The sequence below is a fragment of the Brachyhypopomus gauderio genome, chromosome 12, assembly GCF_052324685.1.
Source record: "Brachyhypopomus gauderio isolate BG-103 chromosome 12, BGAUD_0.2, whole genome shotgun sequence".
Taxonomy (NCBI): domain Eukaryota; kingdom Metazoa; phylum Chordata; class Actinopteri; order Gymnotiformes; family Hypopomidae; genus Brachyhypopomus; species Brachyhypopomus gauderio.
Genome location: NC_135222.1, coordinates 15,733,484 through 15,752,155, shown reverse-complemented (window position 1 = coordinate 15,752,155; position 18,672 = coordinate 15,733,484). Strand labels below are relative to the sequence as shown.

The 18,672-nt window shown below is 46.7% G+C and overlaps 1 protein-coding gene across 2 annotated transcripts in view; it reads left to right on the top strand.

Moving 5' to 3' along the window:
* The window catches only part of LOC143527906 (receptor tyrosine-protein kinase erbB-4-like), a 224,328-nt gene that overhangs the window by 181,148 nt on the left and 24,508 nt on the right, over positions 1-18,672 (top strand). Inside the window, exons 17-20 of one of the 2 annotated variants that reach the window (XM_077023281.1) lie at positions 410-542; positions 2,916-3,038; positions 3,252-3,350; positions 4,992-5,177. In XM_077023281.1, coding sequence (XP_076879396.1) covers positions 410-542; positions 2,916-3,038; positions 3,252-3,350; positions 4,992-5,177 — 541 coding nt within the window. Of the gene's footprint in view, positions 1-409; positions 543-2,915; positions 3,039-3,251; positions 3,351-4,988; positions 5,178-18,672 lie in introns of both variants that reach the window. The other variant, XM_077023280.1, reaches the window with a different exon arrangement.

Below are 18,672 nucleotides of genomic sequence, written 5' to 3'. Positions count from 1 at the left end.
AAATTTCATGTCTTTAAATTCCTGCATACTGAATATAGAACTCTACCACTGGGAAAGAGCTCATGTGAACCTCAGAGCAGATCCTCCACCAGTAAGAGCATTTGTTCTACATCTCGTACCACTCTTATTTCTTTGCATAATAAAGCCCAAATGCGGAGATGCCCGCCACGAATAACTCCCCAGGGCCCATTCTGTTTTCCTAAGCATTTTCTGCACATTTCAATAATCGCTCTCTTGTTGAAATGCAGTGAGATTCATTGAACTCAGTGATTGCGTTTGTCCTCTCTGCTGTTCAAGTGTAGTATAGAAGCACGGTGTGAATTTCACTCATCCTGGAGGCGAGAGCTTGGGGAACAAGTGCTGAGCTGAGCTTATTTGCTTTTAAACATTTTGTGGCCCAAACTCACAGGACTCCGCTGATCGCCGCCGGGGTCATCGGGGGTATGTTTGTAGCCGTCGTCATGGCGCTCAGCGTCTCCATCTACGTCCGTCGCAAGAGCATCAAGAAGAAGAGGGCGCTGCGGCGTTTCCTGGAAACGGAGGTGAGGGGTCATGCGCTGGGAGACAGTTGCCCGGGGATGAACGGTAGAATAGCAATAGGATTTTGGGAGAAGGAAAGTTTTACTTCAGACCCTAAAGGACTGGGTGTTCCGTTAAACAAAAAACACGGGCTGTCAGTGCAGGTTGGAATAGTAATGTGCATGAGGAGCATCAGTGTTGTAGACAGCCAGAGGAGACGACCTCATGTCCAGGAGCTGATGGACAGCTTGATACACTCAAGTACCGACATCTATTTAAAGCAAACCTGTGTGTGTGTGTGTGTGTGTGTGTGTGTGTGTGTGTGTGTGTGTGTGTGTGTGTGTGTGTGTGTGTGTGTGTGTGTGTTGTGTGTGTGTTTGTGTTTGTGTGAGAGCGCACACATGTGTGTATGTGATTCATTGAGACAGCAATTCTGTCCTGGGACTTGTGCCCAATCTCTCTCAAGTTTCCTTTCAAATGTGCCTCTCACTCACTTAAATATAAATGGAAACTCAAATAGAATACCAAATAAAAGGAAAAAAAAGTTCAAATCTATCTCTCTCTCTCTCTCTCTCTCTCTCTCTCTCTCTCTCTCTCTCTCTCTCTCTCTCTCTCTCTCTCTCTCTCTCTCTCTCAACTGAAGTGTGATCTTGGATATTGGACATTCCCCTAACCCTCTATTGTTGCAGCAGAGCTACATGGATAAGTGTAACCCACATCAGGACTAAAAGCCTGTTATGGTCCACCTTCGTGTGTCTAGAGTTATTTGTTATCAGTGCATGCCGTTCTGTTTTGGTGTGCTGTCCCACAGCCTAATCAGATCTGATGTTAAATAACAGGTCTACACAAAATCTGGCATTTTTGCAGTGCTGCTCTGTTTGCAAGCATACATTGTCTTTTGTAGTGTAATGCTGAGGCTATGTTTCAGCACCACAGACCTGGACAGCTCCTGCTAACGGTTTTTGTGATTTCAGCACCAAGATGCCCGGTCAGCTACCTAGTTTCTAAACTTGGGTTTCAAAACCCGATCACCACTTTGCAGTTGTCAGGTTGCATGCAGTCCATGACTTGTGCAGTAATGATTCTAACACACTGAATCTAGTGTCAGATTATATTAAGACAAGTTTAAATCATATTAAGGGTCTCCGATAAAGTGGTTGAGAACACCTGACTGGAACTTGTCATTGTAGCTTTTTATTGTTCTGCCAGGCATCATATTTCCCCCCCTAAGATATCTGCTTCCTCCAGAAATGCCTGGTCGCAAATCTCACTGTGCCAGAGAAAAGACAACGTGTGTTAGAACACTGCTAGGAAGAACAGTGCTGCCCCGACACAGTGCCGTCACACTGAAGCTGGCCTTTTGTGAGAACAGCTCGTGGCAAGAATGTGGACACTCATGCCACTGTGTGAGACACAGTGATAAGCCCCAGTCCGAGTGGCCGACACTTGGGCACTCATGTTTTACCCTTCGCGATTTACACAGGACGTGTTTCTTTGTTTGCCTGTGAGCTATTTTAATTTCTGCTTAAGTCAACATCTCTTTACTGTAGGATATTTTTTGACACTCTACCCCCTGTTCATGCGTCTATCTCTCTCTCTCTGTCTCTCTCTCTCTTTTTTTTCTCTCACTCCCTCTTCTCTTGCTTTCTCTCCCTGTCTTACTATCCCTCTCACCCTCTCTGAAGTAATCTTTTCCTCTTACTGAGATCCCAGTCCTCCATGGCTTCAGTGTGGCTTGCCTCTGTTAATCTCAAGATGGAAAGCCAAAACTACACCTGTGTTTGGGGAACGCATTTCTCTCCCAAGGCAGTGGACAGAGTGACCTCAAAACTGCCTCAGTTTCCACGTAATTAATTGGTTGGGCTGGGCCCAATTGAAAAATCAGCTCTGCTTGAGAGATTGATAGATGAAGCCATTTACTTCCTTCCTGTGTGTACTAGGCCGATCATGCTTGAAGGAACAGATCATTAGTGCATGTATAGTTTGTAAGGGTTTCAAAAGATTTGTTTTGCGTGTTTGTGAGTGTGTGTGCGTGCGTGTGTGCGTGTGCGTGTGTGTGTGTGTGTGTGTGTGTGTGTGTGTGTGTGTGTGTGTGTGTGTGTTTGTCTATGGGTGGAAGTTTAATAGATGAATCAGTTTATCTGTCGTGGCTAAAGACCTGATGTTTGTATAATGTAGTTTGGCTGTAGTAAATGTAATGCATGCATGACTATACATGCCAGATTGTGGCTTTATTGGCAGATCTTGGATTTTTTTGAGTGAATGCAGTAGATGGGTTTATAAGTAAAAATCAAAACTGGCATAGGTTCAATAACCTGTGTGCAGATGTGTGCTTTACATGGATTTAGTACTGATCTGACATCAACTGTGGGTGCACAAATCTTTGTGTTGAGCAGCTGGTGGAGCCACTAACGCCCAGCGGAACAGCACCAAACCAGGCTCAGCTGCGCATACTGAAAGAGACTGAGCTGAAGAGGGTGAAGATCCTGGGAACAGGAGCCTTTGGCACTGTTTACAAGGTAAAGGAGAGAGAGAGAGAGAGAGAGAGAGAGAGAGAGAGAGACAGAGACAGAGAGACAGAGAGAGCGAGAGAAATAAAAAAAGAGCTTTTGTGTGTGTCCGTGAGATAAGTGTTTATTATCACATAAAGGATGTGTACTGTCGGTGCATATACTCCATTTGTACGGGGTTCATGGTTCTTATCAGTCATTATCTGTGTTGTGCTCTATCAGGGCATCTGGGTCCCGGAGGGTGAGAGTGTGAAGATCCCGGTGGCCATAAAGATCCTGAACGAAACCACGGGTCCAAAAGCCAGCGTAGAGTTTATGGACGTGAGTAGAATTAATGTGGCCTCCCTGTTTTCCGTCACCGTGGCAGCCATTCCAATCGGTTAATGGCGTGTCATGTTTTCCTCTATCACAATGGATGAAAAGTTCCATTTTTATTATCTAGTCACATAAAAACTCTGGCGGCTCGAGGGCTTTGCACACCGCAACCAGTACAAATTCAACAGCTACTCCGTGCTCAACAGACAAGAAGGGCGCAAAAATGTTTCCTTAACTTCAGTTTTCAATTAGAATTTTCTACTCTCTTGACCTGCCGACAGGCCGGATCAGTGCGGCTTGCTGGTAAAAATGAATAAAACGTGAGAAGTGGGGTGCTTCGAGTTCTATAACCTCAGCCACGAGGAGCTTGGTACGTGAGTTGGTTGCTAAGAGCTGACCTCACCTCACGTCCACGTGAGTGCCATCCCACTGATCACAGAGGTCACCCATAGGACGTGCTTAGAGGAGAGGTGGGGGGGGTCAGGAACATGGGTGGACAGAGGTCCTGACGTGGGCTCACGGGGTGGATGGCTGAGCAGCCTCGCACGCCCTCTTGTCACCAACCCCCGGCAATCTCTCTCCTTTATATATATATATATATATATATATATATATATATATATATATATATATATATATATACACACACACACACACACACACACACACTAAAATCCGTATGCATGCCATGGAGATGAAATGTGTTTCCAGAGTATGAACTGTTTCAGCAGCCCGTACCTAAATATAGAAACTCAACATATTGTTAGGTTTACTTCAGCATATGCATACCTCAAAAATAAGCCACCTTGTACAATCTGACACTGCTCTTTCCGACTCTCTCTGGCTGTCTAAAAGCAAGTGTGTGTGTGTGTGTGTTTGTCTGTGAGGTGCAAGGTATATTTGTGGAAGGGAACACAAGTCCCCACACAGACACTGAGGTGTTTGGTTAAATATCTGTGTGTGTGCGAACCATTAACATTCCCCTGTCACACTTGCCCATACACTGTGTTGTCCCCAAGAAAAGCTGTTTTATATGGATCACATGAAGCACATGAAGTGTGTTCATGCACCATGTGTCCTAGTTATATGTTGTTAGAAACACTGCTCTCATCTCCCTGCACACACACACACATATGCAATAATTCACACACTCAGTACACGTTGTTGGGGTCAGTATCACTAATGGGGGTCACCTCCACTGAGAAGCAGGAGAATGTCATAGAAATGGACTCTGTCTCTCTTTCTCTTTCTCTCTCTCTCCCGCTCTCTCTCTCTCTGTCTCTATCTTTCTCTCTCTGTCTCTCTCTCTATCTCTCTCTGTCTCTCTTTCTCTCTCTATCTCCTTCTCTTTCCCCCTCCAGGGCTAATGTTAATGTTTTCTCTGGGATTTGAGAGGTCTTTTTGAATTCCACCATTCACTGCCTTGCTTGTCTTGCTCGGAGCACTGAAATCGCCTTTGTTCTTGGGTCGGTCTACCATGCCACCAGCTTTGCTTCTACCTTGGCCGTAGTCCCTTTTTCTTAAATCTGGTAATGGTAATGTGTGATGAGCTCAGGTCTACATTAAAGCTTCTCCTTTTAGCGAAACGCTCTCCCCTGAGCTGCCTCCTAAGGTTTCTAACGTGTGTCTTGTCCTCCCGTCCAGCAGGAGGCGCTGATCATGGCCAGCGTGGATCACCCCCACCTGGTGCGTCTGTTGGGCGTGGGCCTGAGCCCCACCATCCAACTTGTGACCCAGCTGATGCCCCACGGCTGCCTGCTGGACTACGTACATGAGCATAAGGACAACATCGGCTCACAGCTGCTGCTCAACTGGTGTGTGCAGATCGCTAAGGTGAGAGCGCCCCCCGCTGGTGCCCTGGTGAATGTGTGGTATAGCGAGAGCTCTGCTCATCTATGGAAGTGTGCATCTATATGAGAGGGTGTGCCTTTATAAAATGCCTGTGTGCATGCTGGTTTAATATTGATCATATTGACTATTATACATAACACTGTTGTGCTTGCTATTGGCCAATCAGATTTGCTTACAAAGCCATCTGAAACATTGCCTGGCACATTTTCCAGGAGATGAATGTTGAGACATTTCCTTATCAAAATGTGCTTGCAAGTTTTATTTCGACTTTTTCCATTTCTGTGAGTCCTAAAAATCCACCCTGGAATTCTTAAGTTCCAGACTGACGTGGCCCATGGCAGCGTGAAGGGCCCCAACGTGGAGCCGGTCAGGCTCTTTTAGTTAAGAGCTACAACCAGCAGCGGCTGGAGGTTGAGATTGTTTGCCGGCTCACTGATCTCACTCCTGGTTCGGCCACTGGGGCTGTCCGTGACAGGATTGCTCTGGGCCACTGTTAGCGTCCTTGGGTACTGAGACAGTACTCTCTCACCGCCTGTCCGCCCCGCCGAGAGTTCAACAAGACCATGAACCTGACGGCCCCTCAGCCCGCCCTGCTCCGCCCGATGTCTGGCTCTCTCTGATGCCCAATCCCTGAGAGTGTGCTCGCACAAACCTTGGGCGAATTATGTGTGGGCAAACGGAGCTGCAGGATAGCGAGGGGCTGGTGGTGGTGGTCATGGTGGTGGTGGTGGTGGGTTCATAGGCAGATGTCGGCGGGTGAGAAGTGTCAACGAGTACAGCTTCGCCTTTTTCAATCTTCTTCCACGCATGAATGTCCGTTATTCAGGGGAAACATGCCCAGAACCCAGTTCCACCAATCCCACCCCCTTCTCATCTGGTTTACCGTATTCTGTTGTGGCTAAGTTAAGGCACCTCAAATGGTTTGCAGATTTCAGTTGTCTCAAACTGTTAGGGTCACGTTACAGAGGGGACATACTTTATTGTGGACGTTATGAAATATGAAAAAATTTGTGAACTTTAGTATAATGTGATACACAGTAGCACAGTATTCTGACAACAGACCTTATTTAGATGTGCAGAAAAAGTGAAAAGTGAGGGAGTAAGTGTGTGTGTGTGTGTGTGTGTGTGTGTGTGTGTGTGTGTGTGTGTGTGTGTGTGTGTGTGTGTGTGTGTGTGTGTGTGTGTGTGTGTGTGTGTGTGTGTGTGTGTGCATGGGGGAGTGTCAGATCAGTCTCTGGCAGTTGAGGACTTCGATGGCTTGGGGGAAGAAACTGTTGCGCAGTCTGTCCACGAGAGTCCGAGAGCTCCGATATCTTTTACCTGATGGCAGGGGAAAGAACAGTTTGTGTGAGGGGTGTGTAGGATCCACAATGCTGGTGGCTTGGAGGATGCAGCTTGCGGTGTAAATGTCCATGCTGGAGGGGAGAAAGGCCCTGATTATATTCTCCTGATTATTTGCTGTAGATTCCTGAGGTCCAAGATGGTGCAACCACCAGCCCAGGCAGTAATAGGATGCCCTTACCCTAACCCCTAACTCTATGGTCCCTCTGTAGAACATTGTGAGAATGGTGGTAGGGGCTTTGTTTTTCTTCAGCCTCCTCAGGAAGTTGAGACTCTGCTGGTCTTCCTTGACTGTGGTGCTGGTGTTGAAGGTTCAGCTGAGATTCTCCACTAGGTGAACACCAAGAAAACTGCCATTGTTGATGATATCCACAGAAGGCTCTGATGATCACTGTGAGCATGCTGCACTTTCATGAAGTCAACAACCATCTCTTTTGTGTTGTCCATATTCAGAGAAGGGTTGTTGACTGTGCTCAGTTGTCTGTAGGCAGACTCATCTCCTCTGGGTATGCTGTGACCCTGCACGTTCATGGCATCACTGAACATGATAGTGTGACTCCAGCTGTGCTTTGCTGCACAGTTTTGGGTGAGCAGAGTCAAGAACAGTGGTGTGATCTCACAGCTCCATGAGCACAAAGTCCCAGCTGTCTCCAAGCTGTCGATGCATAGTTGGCTTCTTCCACCCTGTCATTGATTACTTCAGTGAACTTCTGCAGTTGATTACTTCTACTTATTTCTGTAATTAGAATCAATTTAAGATGCATTTGAGTGCTTCAGTAGATTAGCTGGACCCTATCGTTTTGTCTCATGTGAATGTTTGCATGGGGCTTTGAATAAATCAGAATCATATTCTTAATGTAACTTCCAAAAGTTTAAGAATAATCAGGGTCTCTGCTTAATAAAAGCTGCACAGTAAAAACGAAAAAGTTGAGAAAACTCAAAATTTCAAGGCAACTTACTGCACTCGATTTTTGAGTTTTGATCCCAACTCAAACTCTTAAGTTTTTAAAAAATTCACTCACAGTTGAACCAACTTATTATTTCTTGTTCCAATTATTTATTTTTCACAGGTATATAAACTTCAGATTTTAAGTATTGCCTACAAATAATTCCAAATGATTCAAGTTATTGTCACGTAGGGCAACGCCCCCTCTCGTAGCTGTCACTCTGGGTTCCCTCATGTCCGTGTTCCCTGCCTGTTTGTCCCGCCCTGCTCGTTGGTTTTGATGGATTCCTTGTTTGTTACCACGCCCCTGTGTCATTGTCATCACCTGTCCCTGGTTTAGTCCTGTGTATATTAGTCCCTGTGTCTCCCAGGTCTGGTTGTCGGTCTTTTTGTTTATGCCTGTGTTGTCAGATCTCGTTCATCGTGAGTACTGCCGTGTTGCGCCTTGTGTTACCCGTCACCCGTGTATTTTGCCTGCCCTTCCGTAGTCAGTCTTCCTTGTTGTTTTCTTTGTCCGTGTTCATGCCTTTGTACATTTCATGTCAGGATTGCCAACCCGTTATGACCCATGCCCGTTACATCGACTCTGCCTATGGAATTTCCTGTAATAAATCTCGCTCTCCTCAGCGCTTGTGTCCGCCTCCCTGTTCTGCCCCGCGCAGATCGTTACATAAAGACCGACCTTACAAGGACACAGCGAGGGAGCGAGACTCTGGTGAGTTTAATCGCTGTGATGAGATGTTGGCTGGTTCGGTCCAGTTCAACTCTCCGATATCACAGCGTGAACGAACCAGAGACAGAAATTCCCCTGGCGCTGTGGGAACACGGAGGTCTCGACGCGCACCAACGAAAGCCCAGTCACTTTCGGTTTCGACTGGCTTTCGCGTCGAGACTCCTATTGAGCGCTACGTGTCTGCCCGGCTTGGCGAACACCACAGGCGTGAGCAACCTGTGGTGCAAGCAGCGGGCAGACGGAATGAGCGCACAGACGAGCGTTGGCTTAACCCTCGGTTTGCTCTCGGTGGCCACTGCGAGCTCCCGACGCCTCGGAGGAGGCGGAGCCGTCGCAGAGAGAGCAACCGAGAGGCTTCTGTGTCTGTGTGTTCTTCCAGGCTCAACCCGGACACTGAGGAGGAGGACTTAACATCGCTGATCCCGCCGGCTACTCCACAGGACACCCCCATGTATTTTTTGGGGGGGAGTACAAGCCACGTCGGCTTGGCGGACACGCCCCCCGATGACGTCAGTATGGTGGCTCCGCCCCCCGAGGACGTCGGCTTGGAGGACACGCCCCCCGATGACGTCGGTATAGTGGCTCCGCCCCCCGAGGACGTCGGCTTGGCGGACACGCCCCCCGATGACGTCAGTATGGTGGCTCCGCCCCCCGAGGACGTCGGCTTGGCGGACACGCCCCCCGATGACGTCAGTATAGTGGCTCCGCCCCCCGAGGACGTCGGCTTGGCGGTTCCGCCCCCCGAGGACGTCGGCTTGGCGGTTCCGCCCCCCGAGGACGTCGGCTTGGCGGTTCCGCCCCCCGAGGACGTCGGCTTGGCGGTTCCGCCCCCCGAGGACGTCAGCATGGCGGTTCCGCCCCCCGAGAACGTCGGCTTGGTGGCTCCGCCCCCCGAGTGCATCTCCTCACCTCGGATTCCTGTCCCCGCTGCCCGTAGGCAGTTCATACCTGTTCCTGTCCCCGCTGCCCGTCGGCAGTTCGTGCCTGTTCCTGTCCCCGCGACCCTGGAGGGGTCGTCCACGCCGGTCCCTGTCCCCGCGACCCTGGAGGGGTCGTCCACGCCGGTTCCTGTCCCCGCGACCCTGGAGGGGTCGTCCACGCCGGCTCCTGTTCCCGCTGCCCGCCAGCGGACCCTGCCTGTTCCCGCTGCCCGCCAGCGGACCCTGCCTGTTCCCGCTGCCCGCCAGCGGACCCTGCCTGTTCCCGCTGCCCGCCAGCGGACCCTGCCTGTTCCCGCTGCCCGCCAGCGGACCCTGCCTGTGCCCGCTGCCTGCCGCCCGGCCGCGCCTGTGCCCGCTGCCCGCCGCCCGGCCGCGCCTGTGTCCCCAGAGACTGTGCTGCCCTCTATTGGGCCTGGACTCTTTGTGCCCCCTGCTCTGCCGTGTGCCCCTGTCTCGTTGCCCATGTTCCCCTTGCTCCCATGTTCTGTCCCTGGTTTTGTGTTGGTCCCAGTTCCTGTGTGTGTACCTGTTCGTGTCCTCGTGCCCGTCCCTGTGCCTGTGTCTGGTCGTTTCCTCCAGGTCCCTGTCCCCGTGTCTGTTCCCCAAGTCCTGACCCACTTTGTTCCTGTGCCGGTCTCTGTAGTCCAAGCCGTTTTTGTCTCAGTGTTAGCCTCTGCCCTGTCCCCTGGCCCCGCTCCAGTGTCTGTCCCCGGTCCTGTCCTGTCCAGCCCTGCTCCTGTGCCTCACCCTGGCCCTATCCGGTCTCCCTGTGTCCCGTGTCATGCCGTGTCCCAGGTCCCTCGTCCTGTTTTGTCTAGTCCTGTCCCTCCGGTCTGTCCTGTGTCCGCTGTCCCTGTCCTGTCTGCCCTTGCGTGCCCCGGAGTGGCACGCTTTGAGGGGGGGTTCTGTCACGTAGGGCAACGCCCCCTCTCGTAGCTGTCACTCTGGGTTCCCTCATGTCCGTGTTCCCTGCCTGTTTGTCCCGCCCTGCTCGTTGGTTTTGATGGATTCCTTGTTTGTTACCACGCCCCTGTGTCATTGTCATCACCTGTCCCTGGTTTAGTCCTGTGTATATTAGTCCCTGTGTCTCCCAGGTCTGGTTGTCGGTCTTTTTGTTTATGCCTGTGTTGTCAGATCTCGTTCATCGTGAGTACTGCCGTGTTGCGCCTTGTGTTACCCGTCACCCGTGTATTTTGCCTGCCCTTCCGTAGTCAGTCTTCCTTGTTGTTTTCTTTGTCCGTGTTCATGCCTTTGTACATTTCATGTCAGGATTGCCAACCCGTTATGACCCATGCCCGTTACATCGACTCTGCCTATGGAATTTCCTGTAATAAATCTCGCTCTCCTCAGCGCTTGTGTCCGCCTCCCTGTTCTGCCCCGCGCAGATCGTTACAGTTATGCTAACTTTTTATATCTTGTTCAGATAATTTATCTTGCCCATGTATATGAACCTCAAAATTTAAGTTTTACATACCAAGAGTACCAAATTTTTTAAAGTTGTGCCAACTTATTATATTGTGGCGTGGTGTGGGAGAAAGAGGCCGCAGACAAGTCCATTCTTATCAAGAACAGAGGTTTTATTCTCACCTCGCAAGAAAATTGGCACAATCAGATCAAACTCGAGGCCTCAAATAGCTTGGCCTTGCACATGAAACACAGGGGGAGGTCATAAAGACGGCAACGTTACACATACATGGAGGGGGAACTTTGATAATGCACATGTACATAAAAAAAATGGACCGGGGTGACTTAACTAATAACACACAATTAATAATCATTAATAACACTATACAGACATAAACACCACATAATACGCATAACAGGGCCGGAGCCACAAGGGCTCATGGGTAATGACGTCACCCTCTGGCACCCCCCATTGGCCCGACGCTACAATATCTTGTTCAGATAATGTATATTTCACATGTACATAAATCTCTAAATTCAATACTAGAATAGCTAACTGAAGTTGGGTCATATAAGCAAGTCACTAAGTTGCAAGTAACAAGTAGCCTAAGTCTCAAGTCTTCACAATCAAGTCTCGAGTCAAGTCCCAAGTCAATACAATCAAGTCTTGAGTCAAGTCCCAAGTCAATACAATCAAGTCTCGAGTCAAGTCCCAAGTCAATACAAGCGAGTCTCGTGTCAAGTCCCAAGTCTTAAACTTCAAGTCCTAGTCAAGTCACCAGATGTAATTTCAATATTTAACACAATTGATGCAGTTGATTAGTGGTATATTAAGTTAGTCAGACTAACTAAAGTTAGGCGATTGAGGCGTTTCGGTTCGCTTGAGTGAGATGTTCGCAATTGTCGTCGTCACCTACCCCCCCTCTCGCCTCAGTGACTTTCGTTCGTTCGTCCGTCCGTCCGTCAGTCCCCCCGGTCCCGGCTTTCGAATTATCGTTGGTGCGGACCGCTCACACAAGTCAAGTTGCTCATGTGGACCCTTGTAAAAGTTAATTTCCGACCCCCGCGTTATCACATACCAGCTAGCTAACTAACCGTTATAGCATTATGTGAAATATACATAGCAGCGACTTACTTTTGTTTGTGCAGCCTCAAATGTCGAACAAAGTTTAAAGTGCCTGCATCTCCATCTCTTATCCCGACTCCACATGTCTTGCATGTCACAGTTCTTTTATTCACAACAGCATAATCTTTATAATTGAACAGGATAATTTTTGGGAGCATGTTGCTTGTCCTCTCCGCACAAATTCAACGCTGCTGCCTCCCCTCCCCCCTCCCCCTCTCCCCCGATCGGTTACAGATAAACTGAGCTGAGCAGTTCACATTTTACGGCACCATTTAATACAAAATGATCCAGTTGTGTGATTCTATATTACTTATTTATTATGTTAAAATAAGGATTTCAAGTCTTTTCAAGTCTTAAAGCTCAAGTGCGATTCCAAGTCCAAGTCAGTAAAGGTAAAGTCTAAGTCAAGTCACAAGTCTTCAGTGATGTTGTTGAGTCAAGTCACAAGTCATCAGTTTAGTGACTCGAGTCGGACTCGAGTCCAAGTCATGTGACTCGAGTCCACACGTCTGGTTTATGGTGCAATTAAACTAAATTATGACAAAAAATCATAGTAAGGCGAGCAATTTTAAGTTTTGTTTTTTACAGTGTATATTAATTAATTTTGAGAAAACATCCCTGTGTCAATCGTGGGAGCAGGTATGCAGATAGAAATTCTGAAGTGAGGGGGACCAAGCTGTACAATATATACGTTTATGCTTGTAGATCAGGGGTAATCAACTATATTTTTCCGCACGCCAAATTTGGCAGATAGCTCCGACTTGGCGAACGTAATTTAATGTGTTGGGGGGGTGGCAACGTATTTTGTTGAGCGGGGGGTGGCAAACGTAATTTGTTCGGATCCGGACCGCCTGTTGATGACCTCAATATTAATCTGGGGGGGACACGAAACCTAGATGCTAGATTTCGGATGGGGTCAATATAAATCCCCAGTGCCATCTGCGCCCCTGCGTGCAATAGTATACGGCGCGAGACTGGGAGACTCTCTCACCATGGCTCTCTCATCATGGCTGCACCGCGCTGGTGAAGTTCCTTTATAGTATCGCGTAATTTGATAGGAATTTCAAAATAAAAGTAATAAATGAGAAGCTTAAAATTGTATTATATATATATATATATATTTTTAGCAAATTTACCGTTTCTACATAAATAACTACATATACTAGTTATACCTTCACTCTTTGTATTTACGAAACATCCCATATGGCATTATAAGGATGTTTGCAAAGGATCTGAAAACTTCAATGCACATTAAACTTAATGTTTTGCAGATAAAATTCAGGTAGAAATACATGAAAACACAAACAAAAGATTTCCATTTAGAACTTTATTTTTGCAAAAGCCCCATGGCTTACCCTCTTTAAACACTGTTCAATTTACAGTTGATTGGTATTCACAAGTTGTCAAGCACCTCTGCCATAAAATGGTGCATGTCTTGCACAGATTGAAAGCCAAACACGAAAGGGTCCATTACATCACTTTGCTCGTCCTCATAATGCCAGGCATCTGTCCAAACAATAAAATATTACACAACTATAATAGGTTAACCCATTATAGATGAAATATTTATTTTATTTTATTAAAATTAAAATTAGATGAGACAAGCAGACTGATGGTAGTTATATATATATATATATAAATGATCAAGCAGCATTACTAAATTAATTAAATTAATATACATCTCCTTCCACTGTTATTATCTATTTACTTTCACAGTATCACACATTGCAGAATTTAGGATGTACATTGTTCCCATGCGAAGTTTACAATGCAGATAACTTAACAGGCTATTCTTAAAAGTTTTCCTTTCCACAAAGTAACTTTATGAACATATTCACTGCCAATACAAGACTAGAATGTAAGATTCGTTTGTGTACAAAAACGAGGTATTTCCACTTGCACTAAACGCTGGCGTCGGCCATTGTTTTGCACACAAACGAGCATGCGCGAGATCAGGAACGCGTTTATGCCATGGCCAGGCAGCCATGCACAAGCAGCCATGGGGAGGTGGTCTCTTTTCTCGAGCCGTACCCTCCTCCCTGCGTGGGAGGATGGGTCACCTCTACTGAATCGTGGTTCTCCTGACGTTTCTTCCTCTGTATCCACCTAAAGGGCAGGTCAAGATCAAGACACAAGGAACATGCGGAATACTCAGATACAACCACAAAACAAAACAAAGAGCATGGCAATGTTGCCATTGGAAATGCAAGTTCAGAACAGTGAAACTGTAACATACTTTTTTGCCTTACCACTGTTACCTTTGACTACTATAGAATATGCATTACTGTATAATAATACACCCTCTCATTGGTCCTCTCATTAGAGAAACTGGATACTTCATTACCTGCATCTGTCATATATATGCCTCTGTGCCAAGCAGATTTGCATACATATCCACTCTATTGTCTGTTGCCAAGGATGGTTTATCAGTCACTCTTGGATTCCTTCATCGCCGATTGTAGTGTTTTTTAGGCTAATAAAATCTCGTACAGTGCTGTCCTATAATCTGCAAACTGCTTTTTTAAATGATCGTCTGACGTTGAATTTTAGAGATCTTTGACAGTTCTCAGTTCCATGTCATTTCCCTGGATCTTTGCCGTAGTCAACCACATCAAATAAACCAGTGCTGCTTTCTGGATGTTTTCGTTGAACTGAGGACGTTTCTGATACCCACTGTACCGGTACCAACAGTGAGCTTGTGGATGTAATATGTAAGGTGGATGTAATATGTAAGGTGCAAGGGTAAAGTGCAAGGTGCATGATGAAATAAATGGAATGATTATGAGTAACTTTGGAATGTTTATGTAGTTCTCATCAGTGTGTTGATGAGTCTGATGGCTTGTGGAAAGAAGCTGTTTCCCAGTCTGGTGGTACGGGACCGTACGCTACGGTAGCGCTTCCCTGATGGGAGTATTGAAAACAGTTTGTGTGCTGGGTGTGTTGGATCTTTAGTGATGTTCATTGCTCTCCTGAAGCAGTGTGAGGTGTACAGATCCTTGATGGCTGGTAAGGGTGATCTGATGATCTTTTCTGCAGTCCTCACCACCCTCTGTAGTGCCTTCTTGTCTGCAGATAGACAGCTGCCATGCCAGACAGAGAGGTTGCTGGTCAGGATGCTTTCAATAGCACCCCTGTAGAAGGTGGTGAGTGCGGATGTGGGCAGGTCGGCCCTTCTCATCCTCCGCAGGAAGTGGAGTCGTGTCTGTGCTTTCTTGACCAGGGCGGTGGTGTTTGTAGACCATGTGAGATCATCTGTGATGTGCACTCCCAGGAACTTTGTGCTTTTCACAGATTCCACAGCACTGCCATTTATGATGAGTGGGATGTGTGTTTGTTGTTTTTTCCTAAAGTCCACAGTTATTTCTTTTGTTTTGTTGACGTTGAGAAGCAGGTTGTTCTTCTCACACCAGTTAATGAGTTGCTGTACCTCCTCTCTGTATGCTGAGTCATCGTTGTCAGTGATGAGACCCACCACTGTTGTGTCGTCGGCAAATTTGATGATGTGATTTGTATCAAATCTGGCACAGCAGTCGTGGGTCATCAGCGTGAACAGCAGGGGAGATAGCACACATCCTTGCGGGACCCCGGTGTTTATGATGGTGGTCGCTGAGGAGTTATTTCCAACTCTGACTGTCTGTGGTCTATTTGTGAGAAAGTCCAGCAGCCAGTTGCACAGTGAGGTGCTGATACCTATTTGACTTAGCTTGTTCACTAGGTGTTGGGGGATGACAGTGTTGATCGCAGAGCTGAAGTCAATGAACAGCAGCCGTGCATGACTGTTTTTGTTCTCCAGATGAGCCAGGCATAGATGGAGTGCTGTTGCTATAGCATCATCAGTGGAGTGCCCGGGGCGATAAGCAAATTGATATGGGTCCAGAGTAGTGGGGATGGTGGATGTTAAGTGGGCCTTTACAAGTCTTTCAAAGCACTTCATCACGATGGAAGTGAGTGCTATGGGTCTGTAGTCATTAAGTGATGATATTGGTGACTTTTTAGGTAGTGGTACAATGGTTGTAGCTTTGAAGCTTGCTGGTATGATGGCTTTGTTCAGAGAGATGTTGAATATGTCTGTGAGGACGTCGGTGAGTGAGTCAGCACAGTCTCTGAGCACACGCCCAGGTATGTTGTCTGGGCCTGCAGCTTTCCTGGGGTTCACCTTGAGGAGGGTCTTCCTCACGTCCGTTGGGTCCAGTTGGAGTGTCGTGCTGTCTGTATTGAAGATGGCTTTAGTGGGTGTTGTGGTGTTATTTTCTTCAAACCGGCTGAAGAATGAGTTCAGTGAGTTGAGGAAGTCTGTGTTTTCCTCACATGGTGGGGGAGCTGGCTTGTAGTCTGTGACTGACTGGATGCCTTGCCACAAGCGTCTAGGGTCTTTCGTGTCTGTGAAGTGTGAGTTGATTTTTTGTCCATAAGCACGCTTGGCTGCTCTCACTCCCCGGTGTAGGTTGGCCCTGGCTGACTTGAGGGCCTCCTTGTCGCCGTACTTGAAAGCAGCGTTGCGTGCTATTAGGAGCTCACGCACCTCCCTGGTGAACCAGGGTTTTTCATTTGCTCTCACTGTAATGTCCTTTGTGATGGTTACATCTTCTATGCATTTTGTTATGTAACCGGTTACTGAGTCTGTGTATTCGGTGAGGTTGACGTCCTGGTTGGTGGTGGCCGCCTCCCTGAAAACAGACCAGTCTGTGTGTCAAAACAGTCCTGTAGAGCTCCTGTGGAGCCCTCTGGCCAGACCCTGATCTGTTTCACAGCTGGTTTGCTTCTCGTCAACAGAGGTCTGTAAGCTGGAATTAGCATGACAGAGAGATGGTCTGATGAACCCAGGTGGGGGTGGGGAACTGCTCTGAAAGCCTGTCTGATGTTGGTGTAGACTTGATCAAGTGTGTTCACCCCTCTTGTAGCAAAGTTTACATATTTGTGGTAGTGTGGCATTACTGTTTTTAAGTTGGCCTGATTAACACTAGGGCTCCTGAGAATTCAGGATTCTGAGGACATCACCCCTCCTTCTTCTCCTTCTTGCCAGCAATTAGCAAAGCCAAACATCACCCTTTATTATGTTAATTCACAGAGCAAGACTGAGGCAGCAGCCTCACCCAGAAAGTCTCTGCACCCAGAAGTCACAGATCACAGATCACAAACAAGCAGAAACACAAATGCTTCTACCAAATGCTTCTAACACAAATATAGATAGATAGATAGATAGATAGATAGGTAGATAGATAGATAGATAGATAGTATAAGAAATGTACAAAGAGCAAGATTCAAGCCTGCTGTTTAGATCACAAACAAGCAGAAACACAAATGCTTCTATCAAATGCTTCTAACACAAATATAGATAGATAGATAGATAGATAGATAGATAGATAGATAGATAGATAGATAGATAGATAGATAGATAGTATAAGAAATGTACAAAGAGCAAGATTCAAGCCTGCTGTTTAGATCACAAACAAGCAGAAACACAAATGCTTCTATCAAATGCTTCTAACACAAATATAGATAGATAGATAGATAGTATAAGAAATGTACAAAGAGCAAGATTCAAGCCTGCTGTTTAGATCACAAACAAGCAGACACACAAATGCTTCTATCAAATGCTTCTAACACAAATATAGATAGATAGATAGATAGATAGATAGATAGATAGATAGATAGATAGATAGATAGATAGATAGTATGAGAAATGTACAAAGAGCAAGATTCAAGCCTGCTGTTTAGATCACAAACAAGCAGAAACACAAATGCTTCTATCAAATGCTTCTAACACAAATATAGATAGATAGATAGATAGATACATAGATAGATAGATATATAGATAGATAGAGAGCACATGAATTTGTTTTCCTGTCTTTTCCTCTCCTTTTCCAGCCTGCTGTTTAGATCACAACATTTATCAGTGATGCAGTGATGCAACGCGACCATGCTAATTTTCGCTAGCAATGATATGGGATTTCCTATATAACATTAGCATCAAGCTAATTGCGCCATATAATTTCTTAGCTTTTCAAACGCGAATTCAAACGCGGAAACAGAAAGTGTTTGATTACAACAAATATTATATAGTATAGTATATGAAATATACAAAGAGCAAGATTCAAACATTTTTATTTTTTTTTATTGTTTGACGGGACTCATTCGAGAAACTGTCGTCTCTACGTGCGATTGAATTGTAACTTTTGAAACACGAGTCTACAAATTTTCTGCCGTTTGTTGTAGTATCGGTAACATACAGTCTGCTTGTAACTTCAACTTTTTCGTGAAGTATCACGTTTGGCGTTTTGGTCATATGAGCTTGGGGGTGAGCCAGCTTGTGCTTTGGCAGGCGTATGAGCTGGGGGTGAGTCGCTTCCACCGCATTACCAAGACAATGGGCGTTAATCCCTTCACAGCAGGGGAGTGGGCTACATGGACCCTACCAAGCCCTGTGAAATTTTTCGCTTCTCTAGGAGCTCTAGTGTTAAAATCCCCAGCGATTAGACAGACCGAGTCCGGGTGTGTGATGTGTAGTGTACTCACAGACTGGTACAGAATGGAGAGCGCTTCTTTTGTGTTAGCGCTGGGCGGTATGTAAACAGCTGTGATGTTGACGGTGCTGAATTCTCTCGGAAGGTAGAATGGGCGACAGTTGAGAGTTAAAAACTCAATGTTCTCTGAGCAGTGGCTTGTGATGACAGTAACATTTGTACACCAGTTGTTATTTATGTAAATGCACACACCACCTCCCCGAGATTTACCCGTACTGGCGTGGTCTCTGTCCGGACGGAATGTTGTGAGCCCTTCCAGCTGAATGGCGCTATCCGGAACGGTGTTGTGAAGCCACGTCTCGGTTAGGATGATCGCGTTGCACTCCCTCACGTTTCTTTGTGTAGTTAATTCCAGTTTGAGATAGTCCATTTTGTTTTCCAGTGAGCGGACGTTGGATAGGAAAATAGACGGTAGCGCTGTTTTGTGGGGGTTTCTTTTCAGTCTGTTGGATATGCCAGCTC